This window comes from Limulus polyphemus, unplaced genomic scaffold (assembly GCF_000517525.1).
Source record: "Limulus polyphemus unplaced genomic scaffold, Limulus_polyphemus-2.1.2 Scaffold6127, whole genome shotgun sequence".
Taxonomy (NCBI): Eukaryota; Metazoa; Arthropoda; class Merostomata; order Xiphosura; family Limulidae; genus Limulus; species Limulus polyphemus.
This window is the reverse complement of record NW_013671737.1, coordinates 9011-21439: the sequence shown is the minus strand read 5'-3', so window position 1 is coordinate 21439 and position 12429 is coordinate 9011. Positions and strand designations below refer to the sequence as shown.

At 32.8% G+C, this 12429-nt stretch overlaps 2 protein-coding genes across 5 annotated transcripts in view; one reads left to right on the top strand and one right to left on the bottom strand.

Moving 5' to 3' along the window:
* Positions 1–3705, top strand: part of LOC106473384 (methylmalonyl-CoA epimerase, mitochondrial-like) — a 7376-nt gene extending 3671 nt beyond the window's left edge. For 2 of the 4 annotated variants that reach the window (XM_013934066.2, XM_022401830.1), the window contains 3 exons: positions 647–817; positions 885–934; positions 3262–3705. In XM_013934066.2, the coding sequence (XP_013789520.1) occupies positions 688–817; positions 885–934; positions 3262–3576 (495 nt within the window). In that variant the 5' untranslated portion in view covers positions 647–687 and the 3' untranslated portion in view covers positions 3577–3705. Of the gene's footprint in view, positions 1–646; positions 831–884; positions 935–3261 lie in introns of those variants that run through there. The other 2 variants (XM_022401831.1, XR_002613684.1) reach the window with 2 other exon arrangements.
* A 6002-nt stretch (positions 3706–9707) lies between these two features.
* Positions 9708–12429, bottom strand: part of LOC106473381 — an 11410-nt gene continuing 8688 nt past the window's right edge. The window contains exon 4 of the mRNA XM_013934063.2: positions 9708–11474. Coding sequence (XP_013789517.2) covers positions 10474–11474 — 1001 coding nt within the window. The 3' untranslated portion in view covers positions 9708–10473. The remainder of the gene's footprint in view (positions 11475–12429) is intronic.

Sequence of the window (12429 nt, the reverse complement as noted above, 5' to 3'; positions counted from 1 at the left end):
GGTACTACATGACAACACACAAGTAAATGTTTTTGATACTACACGACAGTACATGTACGCATTTTTTATACTACATGACAGTAAATGTACACATTGTTGGTACTACATGACAACACACAAGTAAATGTTTTTGATACTACACGACAGTACATGTACGCATTTTTTATACTACATGACAGTAAATGTACACATTGTTGGTACTACATGACAACACACAAGTAAATGTTTTTGATACTACACGACAATACATGTACACATTTTTGATACTACATGACAGTAAATATACACATTATTGGTACTACATGACAACACACAAGTAAATGTTTTTGATACTACACGACAGTACATGTACACATTGTTGGTACTACATGACAACACACAAGTAAATGTTTTTGATACTACACGACAGTACATGTACACATTTTTGATACTACATGACAGTAAATATACACATTATTGGTACTACATGACAACACACAAGTAAATGTTTTTGATACTACATGACAGTACATGTACACATTTTTTATATTGAACTTTGATGGACAAAATGCTACAAACAGAAATTAACCTTATGTTTAACATTTTTTTTTTATGTAGCTTTTTGATGAAAGTACAATGTCTAAAATTTGTGTGTTATTTTATTTAGTTCTCCTACATTCTATTTTGGGGACAATTATAGTGTGAATCATGGCTTTACTAAGGGGAACTTACAAGCTAGCTTCACTGCCTGCAGTATGTAGATGTCTCCACCTGTCTCCAGTAGCTCGTCAGAAGTCATGGAATATCTTAAAGTTGAATCACGTGGCTCTTGCGACAGCTGACTTAGACAAAACCTTGATTCCCAGGATATCTCTGTATAGGGCAGTTGTGAGTTGATGACTATCCTGACTTAGACAAAACAACTGCCCTATACAGAGATATCCTGGGAATCAAAGTGAGTTGATGACTATCCTGACTTAGACAAAACAACTGCCCCATACAGAGATATCCTGGGAATGAAGGTGAGTTAATGACTATCCTGACTTAGACAAAACAAGTGCCCTATACAGAGATATCCTGGTAATCAAGGTGAGTTAATGACTATCCTGACTTAGACAAAACAACTGCCCTATACAGAGATGTCCTGGAATCAAGGTGAGTTAATGACTATCTTGACTTAGATAAAACAATTGCCCTATACAGAGATATCCTGGGAATCAAGGTGAGTTGATGACTATCTTGACTTAGATAAAACAATTGCCCTATACAGAGATATCCTGGGAATCAAGGTGAGTTAATGACTATTCTGACTTTCACAAACAAAATCAGGATGAATGAGGATTCAAAGTTGTATGACATCAATGTTCTTCCCTTTTCTTCAGCTTGTTTGTACTTTTGTTAACAAACATAATAATAAAAAATGTTCACTGTTGTAAATGAAATAATAATGTGATCTAAGTAAGAGTAGTTTTTCTTCCCAATTTGTAAAAAAATCCTTACATGATATAAAAAAAATAATTTTAAAATCTGTGTAACTGAATTATGGAAAATCTGTTATTAAAACCAAAACAACGTTTATGAAGTTTAACTTTGCATGCCTATGTTATTAATAAACATGATGCATGATGTGATTTGTCTGAATCAACTTGTGTTGTAAAAGAAACACTCAAGGAGCATCAGCGATGAGAATTATTTATAAACATTATATTCCATAGTATGATTTGGTCTGAATTGACTCCTTTGTTGTACAGAATGGTTATTAATTCTATAATGTTTTCAAATTTTGATCTCTCTTAGTGCGTGTCGTGTGGGGTTACATTAAGTATGACAGTCCACTGTGGTTACATTAAGTATGACAGTCCACTGTGTTTACATTAAGTATGACAGTCCACTGTGTTTACATTAAGTATGACAGTCCACTGTGTTTACATTAAATCGGACAGTACACTGTGTTTACGTTATATCTGACAGTACACTGTTTTACGTTATATCTGACAGTACACTGTGTTTACGTTATATCTGACAGTACACTGTGTTTACGTTAAATGTGACAGTACACTGCATTTACGTTAAATCTGACAGTACACTGTGTTTACATTAAATCTGACAGTACACTGTGTTTACGTTAAATCTGACAGTACACTGTGTTTACGTTAAATCTGACAGTACCACTGCATTTACGTTAAATCTGACAGTACACTGTGTTTACGTTATATCTGACAGTACACTGTGTTTACGTTATATCTGACAGTACACTGTGTTTACGTTATATCTGACAGTACACTGTGTTTACGTTATATCTGACAGTACACTGTGTTTACATTATATCTGACAGTACACTGTGTTTACATTAAGTATGACAGTCCACTGTGTTAACGTTAAATCTAACAGTCCACTGTGTTTACATTAATCATGTTTTTCAATTAAAAAGAACAACTACATCAACATAATCTATCAGGTAAGATCAGTTTAGTACCTTCTTAAATACTGTAACTGTACATCATACTCAAGTGTTGTGTGGTAGGTTATGTTCACTGTAACTGTACATCGTACTCAAGTGTTGTGTGGTAGGTTATGCTGAAGAAAAACCAACTAGGTTTGCAAGAGCAACATAACTGCAGATACATACAACCAACTTTGAACACTACAACCTCATCATCACATCCTGATTGAAACATGTGAACTTTATTATTTTCTAAACTACATGTTTGGCTTTCTGTAGTCTGTGCTCTTATTCAAATTTCTTAAGTTACTGACCAGAATGAAGTTCAAATTATACTGAAATAAACTCTTAATAGATTCAATTTACAGAAATAAAGACCAAAAGTGCTAAAAGGCTATGTTCTTGTTCTGTTTGCATAATTTCACATGTAAATAAAAATCGTGAACATAACCTACCACACAACACTTGAGTACGATGTACAGTTACATTGAACATAACCTACCACACAACACTTGAGTATGATGTACAGTTATGATATTGTAATTTTTAATGTCAGATTTGTGATAAGAAACCTAAAGCAAGCCAAGGGAGAAAACCCTTTTTTGTATCTGTATACTGGAAAAAAAGCAGTTAGTATGTACAGAGAACCACAGTAAAAATCTGGTGTTTTCAAAGATATAATAGTTTACTTGTAGATATGGAAGAAGTGTTGGAAAACACTATTTTCAAGTTTTATTGGATTGGATAACATCTGCTTTAGTGATAATATTAGGTTATTGAAACATAATAAAATTGGTGGGGAATCTCATTTTTATAAATCACTTCTTAATTGGTTTCAGACGAGTGAGCCTGTTGCTCAGCCTGAGCACGGAGTTTACACAGTGTTCGTGGAGCTAGAAAATACCAAACTAGAACTACTACTTCCCCACGGTGAAAAGAGTCCCATTAAAGGTTTTCTAGAGAAGAACAAAACGGGTGGAATGCATCATATTTGTTTAGAAGTAGACAACATCAAAGCTGCCATGGCCGACCTTAAAAGCCACAAGATTCGAATGCTTAGCGAGGAACCTCGAACCGGTGCTCACGGAAAGCCAGTGGTGTTCCTCCATCCAAAAGATTGTGGTGGGGTTCTTGTCGAACTGGAAGAAGCATAAGAACGTTTGATTCCTGTGTGTTTCACTTTACTAGCAAACTGAAGCTTACCTTTTAGTAGTTATGTTGTAGCTATAAACAAATTAGTTGTAGAGAAAGGAAAAAATAAAATTTCTTGTTATTATGTATCATTATTATCTCATTTATAGTCTTCAGAAATATTTTTTACACACAGATTAAATTGAAACAATTCAATTAAAAGCTTAGTGCTTTAATTTATGGAAGTATTCCTGTAGTCTGAAGTTTAACAAACTAGAACACGTGATGAATTACATATACAAGCAGTAATATACTATATACACAAGAATTTTTAGACTTGGAACACTAATACAAAATAAATCCTTTTTAGGCAAAAATTATTTGTTTAAATAGCAAATGTATTTATAAACATGTTTGACACATTAAGACCTTCAGAAGTTTATTTGGTATTCTATAAACAAATTATGCCAAATTTAACATATTGTAGACTTATCCACATAAATACACCATAATGTTTTGTTGTAGGTTATGTTTTGTGTTGTTGGCCAAAGAAAGGTTTAATATTTGGAAGCTCCTCTAAAGTTTTAAAAGTGTTTGAGCTAACTGTAAGAAGTGAGTTCAACTACAGTTAGCTAGTAAATTTCATAGGTTAGTTCTGTAAATTTGGAGTTTGTAATGAGGTACAAGAGATGTGAAATTAGCAACTAATTCAAATATCTGTTTAGACATTGTTTAATTTGGAAGATGGGCCTATTGTTACCTAAAACTGTAATGTCTGTAGTTAAGAAATAACTATCATTAAGTAGACTAGATATATCTCTTTCTACTGACTAATCCAGAAAAATCATCAACAATATAATCTTAACAAATGGATCTGTGTCTAAGTTGTGAAATCTTAAGTAAATATACCAAAGAAACATGAATTACATTTGCATATTTTTGTATCAGGAATTTATTTGGTACGGATGTTTTCATGATGAATAAATTCAAAAACATGCAGCATTTTGTTATCAATTCATAATTGACATTTGCTACATGTGAACGTGTTTTGTATCGTTAATGTTGAACATAAAACCCCTCAGTATTTCAAGAATATTAAACCCCCACCTATTGTTTTTTGAATCCCCGACTTTCATAGGGCAGTCAGTTTTTGTTGCTCAGAACACGTTTTTTTTTTTTACCTAAACCAATTATTGACTGTAACTTTTAGTATCTCGTTAGTTGCCACAAAGATTAGGGCTTAGATGCCTAACTTCGACACTCAGCCCAATACCCGTCCAGAGTCAAATATCTCTCCATGTACCCGTGCATCCCTAGTTGTATTACTTGTTGTAGTTTGTAATGTTTACATTTATAGCAAAGTGTTTTATGCATCATACTTGATACTGATATATTAAACTTTTTTCAATTCAATGAACATTTGAAGATATTAAAATATGTGTCGTAATACTTCTGTCCTTAAGAAGTTACTGTAATTCGTTATTCTCCATGAAACTGTACTTATTAGCTATTTACACTGATGTTGCCAAAATACTTCTATTTAAATAAAGCAAGAGTTCAGTAACCCCACTGTCGTGTCTACCGACTTGAGTCCAGTAATCCCACTCTTGTGTCCACCAACTTGAGTCCAATAACCTCACTGTCGTGTCTACCGACTTGAGTCCAGTAATCCCACTGTCGTGTCTACCGACATGAGTTCAGTAATCCCACTTTTGTGTCCACCAACTCATGTTGGTGAACACAAAAGTGGGATTACTGGACTCAAGTAGGTGGACATAAGAGTTAGGTTACTGGACTGAAGTCGGTGAACACAAGAGTTAGGTTACTGGACTCAAGTCGGTGGACACATAAGGGGGATTACTGAACTCAACAAAAGATGGGGTTACTGAACCATGCTGCCTAGGAAGATTGTGTCTATATGGATTTGTAATAGTCTTCAAGATCTTCATGCTGCCTAGGAAGATTGTGTCTATATGGATTTGTAATAGTCTTCAAGATCTTCATGCTGCCTAGGAAGATTGTGTCCATATGGATTTGTAATAGTCTTCAAGATCTTCATGCTGCCTAGGAAGATTGTGTCTATATGGATTTGTAATAGTCTTCAAGATCTTCATGCTGCCTAGGAAGATTGTGTCTATATGGATTTGTAATAGTCTTCATGCTGCCTAGGAAGATTGTGTCTATATGGATTTGTAATAGTCTTCATACTGCTTAGGAAGATTGTGTCTATATGGATTTCTAATAGTCTTCATGCTGCCTAGGAAGATTGTGTCTATATGGATTTGTAATAGTCTTCATACTGCCTAGGAAGATTGTGTCTATATGGATTTGTAATAGTCTTCATGCTGCCTAGGAAGATTATGTCTATATGGATTTCTAATAGTCTTCATGCTGCCTAGGAAGATTGTGTCTATATGGATTTGTAATAGTCTTCATACTGCTTAGGAAGATTGTGTCTATATGGATTTGTAATAGTCTTCATACTGCTTAGGAAGATTGTGTCTATATGGATTTGTAATAGTCTTCATGCTGCCTAGGAAGATTGTGCTAGACAAGCTGTCCCAAGGTTTTCTTTGTGTGTATTGTAATAGTTGAAATGTGGTCAAACTTTTATTAAACTTATTCAGTATATACAAGGTAAGACAAGCTGTCCCGAGGTTTTCTTTGTGTGTATTGTAATAGTTGAAATGTGGTCAAACTTTTATTAATCTTATTCAGTATATACAAGGTAAGACAAGCTGTCCCGAGGTTTTCTTTGTGTGTATTGTAATAGTTGAAATGTGGTCAAACTTTTATTAAACTTATTCAGTATATACAAGGTAAGACAAGCTGTCCCGAGGTTTTCTTTGTGTGTATTGTAATAGTTGAAAGAAAAGTACAATTATGACTATGAATTCTCGTACAAATTACAGTATCTATTAACAGAAAACCACACTTAGATTCACTTGTAACAGAATACTGTTCTGTTACTGTAGAACACACTTCTTCAGTAAATGTACTATGAAAATATATTTATTGATGAGGCTATAGCCAGTTACAGGATATAGAGATGAATGAGAAAGACTCCATCACTGTGCTGTTTATCCTGATACACTGGACATTTGAAAAACCCAAACAAATCATATAGAACAAAATCCATTTACTTCCACTAAACTTCTAATAACCTTTTATAAATGGTGTTACTATTACAATATATGAGCAAAGTCCTGCCATATAAGATGATAAAAATTTACAAACATTATTAGTGATTGTTTAGGATCATTTAGTTAGTGAAATTAGAAGCACCAGTAACTGATACAAACTTAAACTTTTCTTTCTGATCATATTAAATGCAAACACCATTTAGAACACATCTGATAATCAAGATTCAAACACTTATACTGACCAAACTACAAGACTTTCTATCCATGTTTAATACAGATCTTTGAAACAACTACTATTGTATTAGATGGCTTCTTGAAGAGAAGACACTAACTTTGAAATTACATGCACCCTCCCCTAATTCTTAGCTGTTTCTCAAACATTGATAATTAACAAAAGTATTATTACAACAGTAATAGAAACTACATATTTTGTCATAATGAGGGAGTTTTAAATACACACAGCTACCTTACTGTGGGTAACTCTGTTGAGTCGTAGTTCTAAAACTACAACCTGCTCTATCCATGTTGAATTTTTTATAAGAATAAAATAAGTTACATTTTCTAAATTTATAACAAAGTTTCAATTATTACTGTACAATAATTTCATTAAGTCAACAACTTCTCAAAACACAATACTTCAACAGTGCTGTAGCATCAAAAGAAAACTCCTGACAATAAACGAAATATAAAAGGTTAAAATTTAGATAGTTTCATCATTTTGAAAACGTTCAGAAATAAAATCTAATACAGTTGAGACGTACAGAACGCCTCGTAAACAAACTACTTTCCATTTCTCATGGTATCATGAAGTTGTGTACTACATAACTAATAATACGGGCAGTTTTGTGATCACAGTACAAACAAAACACATTCAATACACTTTCAAGATACTTACACATTCCCAAATTAAATGCAAGAAAACCTGATTTTATATTTATAGAGTAAAAAAATGGGGGAGAGGGGCATACTGGAAAAAATTCATTTTATGTTTTAACTCACATTACAAGGTCTTAAACAGAACAAATGATCATGTATCATAGTATACAGGAGAGAAACAAGTGTCTTGAAAACAAAAAAACACGTACCTGAAGATGTTTTTTTAATAACAATAAAAAAAAACTGCAAGAGCATAATTTCTAGATGTCCCCACAAGAAGAGAAGCTGAAGAATCATTAGAACACTAACCACCAATGACAATAGCTGATTAGAAAAGTTAGAATTATTTCTATTAATGGCCATCCCTTAGAGAGTAGTGTTAGAATGTTTAAAGCACGCACATTGATGTACAACACTTAGTGAACATGAATATCTACATATATTATGCTAAAATCGAATCTGAAATGTTTCTTATTTACACATTTGTTTTACAATTTTATTTCAAAAATTGTTTTTCGAGCTTATAGATTAATTCACTGACCCAAAATAAATAACACAATAATACAGAATTTCAAATTTGCACTTTCAGCCTCTTTAAAACAATTCATTTTCATTCATAAATCTGAAGATAACATCTTCTATACACAAATTCATGATACTGGACAAACATCTATAGCAGAGTACAAGCACTGCTTTTATTAACATTACATATCTACTAGTATCAAAACAGAGATAATAAACAATAAAAGTAGACGAAATAATAGAATTGGAAACAATTATCAACTGGTTGAAGTTTCTTTTCCTCTGTCATTATACTTACTGTTATGACATTGTATGTAAAAATAACCATGCCTGAATACATAGTAGTAGTTAACTGGTGTAAGATAATAATATAGTTTTTATACATTTCTTTTATAATAAAAACTGTCTAATGATATGTTCGAACATGTCACACGGTACTTTATTAAACCTCTCACTCTTTTCATAGCCTTCTTAAAAACACGTCTCTTTATAAGGCTTAATTAGCACGTTTTCTAAGTGTTACATTTTGTCTAAAAGTGATTAAGTACATTTACTTACTTTCGTTTTAAGACACAAACCAAGTTACACATAATTAATTGAATTACACGTGATTTCTCTTTACTGCTATAAACTGTAAAATATTCAAACAGATTGGTATAACACTTCAAGTTTGTACTGGTAGCCTATTCTATGACCAACAAAAATAAATAACAGATGACTATCTTACTATGGTAACATAATAAAGACACAAAGGTCAGACCAGCTTGAGCTACGAGGGCAGATATGCTGAACAAAAAAAAAAATGCAGAGTTATTCTCATTGTCCGAAAGATGAATAGACAGGTTTTCTACTTTTACAAACTACTTACTACAATGTAAAGAAAGTTTTCTATTATTAAAGGAACAATGCACTTGGACATTTTAAGATTACTAGCAGACACTTTTTTACTACTTTGAACCAGTACTATGAACATAATTATCTATTTACTCATCATTAAATAATATTCACCACTTGATAACTTTCTAAATCTAAATGGTCTCTTGAAAAAATATGTATTTTTGTAAGTTCTACTTAATAACTAGTAAACCACAGCATTTCATTTCAAAGAGTGAACTTGGTAAAACACTAGGGATGAATGTATATCATGCTTTTTAACATCCTGATAGGTTTATTGTGAAAAATCACTGATTTTTAGTTCACCTTAAAACTCTTACTTATTACAACATGTAGTTCTTGTTTCAGTAATATCCTGTTTTTAACTAAATGTTATCTCTTAAGAAGTGGGAGTATATGTAGTTCTTGTTTCAGTAATGTCTTGTTTTTAACTAAATGTTATCTCTCAAGAAGTGGGAGTATAAGTAGTTCTTGCTTCAGTAATGTCTTGTTTTTAACTAAATGTTATCTCTCAAGAAGTGGGAGTATATGTAGTTCTTGTTTCAGTAATGTCTTGTTTTTAACTAAATGTTATGTCTTAAGAAGGTGAGACGAGCTATACATTAAACAATAAAACTCAATTTGATTTTCATTCTTTTATCCTTTTGAATATTAATATAATTTTAGCTTTCTTCTTAGGACTCAATCACAATATTTTTTATATTAACAAAAAAAAAAGCATGAGAAAAGCAAAATTAATCTTTTAATCAATTAACAATAATAATGGTAAAATGGGATGATAAAATATGTCTTCTCATTTCAAAAGTATTGACACTCCGAGACTGACAGCAAGTGCAATTTTCTCCTGTTGCAAAAAACTATTTAATCAATCGTCTAATCATTGCTGACTTACCTACTTATCTAATTAACATTTAATTAAAAATAGACATCATTGAAGTATTGCTTGAAAACTCTAAGAAAATACCTTTTTTTTTAACAATTCACATCTGCATTTAAATCATAGTGATAAAAAAAGATTCAAATTTAAAAATTTTTATTTTTAATCTACTGTTCAAAATATTCAGATATCAAGTTTCCTTTTGAAAAAAGATTTCCATAAAATTACAAAATGAGAAAAGTCTGGAATATAATATCTTTTGCTCATAAAGAAGTGGTCCTTAGAGTTTGAATATAATACAAAGTAGTGTAACAAGTTAATGTACAAAAGGAAACAAACAAAAGTATTAGCTGTACAAACAGAAGTATTCAGTGTAAAAACTAACTTTAAATTTAGGTCATTCATCTAACCTTTACAATTAAAAAAACAAAAAATTAATCAGCAGTTGAGCATGGTCTGGTCACCAGAAGTACCCGTCCAAATGCAGGTTTCAAACATAAGAAAACTAAAGTGTGTATCTACAGCCATCTTTACAAGGAACACTGAATGTACAATTATTCTCACTACTTTACAGTCTCAAAATGTTGACTTAAAATTACAAGCTAGTGCTAGGAAGCACCTCCCTGTGCAATGACTGTTCCAGGATTTTCTGTTAAAACATTTGAAGTACCGGTGACGCACATAGTTTGAATGTGATCTCCGTCGGCTACCTTCTCGCTGAGGACTGTTGGAGTGGACAAGCTGCTGGGACTGGACACCACTGAAACTTCGGTACTTAACGTATGAAGAGGATACTTCCCAATGGTAGTTAATAACTGCTGTACGCTAGGTAAAACTTGGCCATTTGCTGTAGAACTGATGCAAAACCCATTTTGATTGGCTGGGTGTGAGAAAGATTCCGAACAAGGGAGAAACCACTCTGGTGACGTATGGTCTACAGTTTCTTCCCCCGTATTACTAGTGCTGACAGACCCCGTCGTTAAAAAAGAACTTACTGACGAGAAAACAGTATTTGCTGCCGACGTGTTGGAATTTCCAAGGCCTACGGCTGTAGTTGAAAAATGTGAGGCACCATGAGGATAGTTACAGTCCACTGAGCTGATTATTCCTGGATCAACAGCAGAGTACGATATTACTCCACCATCAAGAACACTAGAGAGTAGCCCAAAACCATCTGACTGGATACGACTTTGTCCTAGGTAATAGCCATTTATGGAAGCTGAATGAGAAAGATCAGATGGTAGAGTGAGAAGTGAATTATGTAACAAGTGGCTTTCTGATACGAGGGAAGGATGGGACATATGACCTTGAGCCATAGTTGAAAGATCCTCAGACAAAGAGGTCAGGTCACTAGACAAGGTACTGGTGATGACATTGAGGTTATCCAATCCACTGTGGGCCAGTTCATGAAATGAATTCTCATTCACTGGCACAACCAGGTTATCTGATTCGAGCAGGCCGCTGCGAAGGTCACCGAGCTCTCGTCCTGTTCCCGACAGCTTCGCAAGAGACTCTTTAGCCATTCGTACATCTTTAGATACAGCTGCTAGTGCCCTTTCCAGCTCTTCTGTCTCTTCTCTTGAAGGGACATATTCTCCATTCTTACTTTCTTTGTAAAAAAATAAAAAATCTATTTTATATACACGTTAAATCTGCCCAACAATACTTTCTCTGTTAAAAGCTACCTCAATTACAAGACCATAAATTGAAAGTTTAGATGTCACATTAAATAAAAAAGGTACCTTTATCTTCACGTACTAAAAAAATATATACATGTCATCTTTTCAACCTGGTATAAAAAGACGTTATTCCTTAAAAAAAATTAACAGTTTCATTATGAATATGCTTGGTCAACCAGCTCCTGCGATCATTACTTGTAGACCATTCTTAAATGCTAAAAAACAATGACTTTTCAATATAACACACATCTCACAGTACAACAAGTAATAAACAATAATGTAATATAACGCATACTATAGTATATGATAGGTGAGAAACAATAATGTAATATAACACATACTATAGTATATGATAGGTGAGAAACAATAATGTAATATAACACATACTTTAGTATATGATAGGCAAGAAACAATAATGTAATATAACACATACTATAAAACAGCTAAGAAACAATGATGTGGTGTGACACAAGTCTTACTATAAAACAATGATGTAGTGTGACACAAGCCTTACTATAAAACAACTAAGAAACAATATTGTAGTGTGACACAAGCCTTACTATAAAACAACTAAGAAACAATGATGTAGTGTGACACAAGCCTTACTATAAAACAACTAAGAAACAATATTGTAGTGTGACACAAGCTTTACTATATAACAGCTAGTAAACAATATTGTAGTGTGACACAAGCCTTACTATAAAACAACTAAGAAACAATATTGTAGTGTGACAAAAGCCTTACTATATAACAGCTAGTAAACAATATTGTAGTGTGACACAAGCCTTACTATAAAACAACTAAGAAACAATATTGTAGTGTGACAAAAGCCTTACTATAAAACAACTAAGAAACAATATTGTAGTGTGACAAAAGCCTTACTAT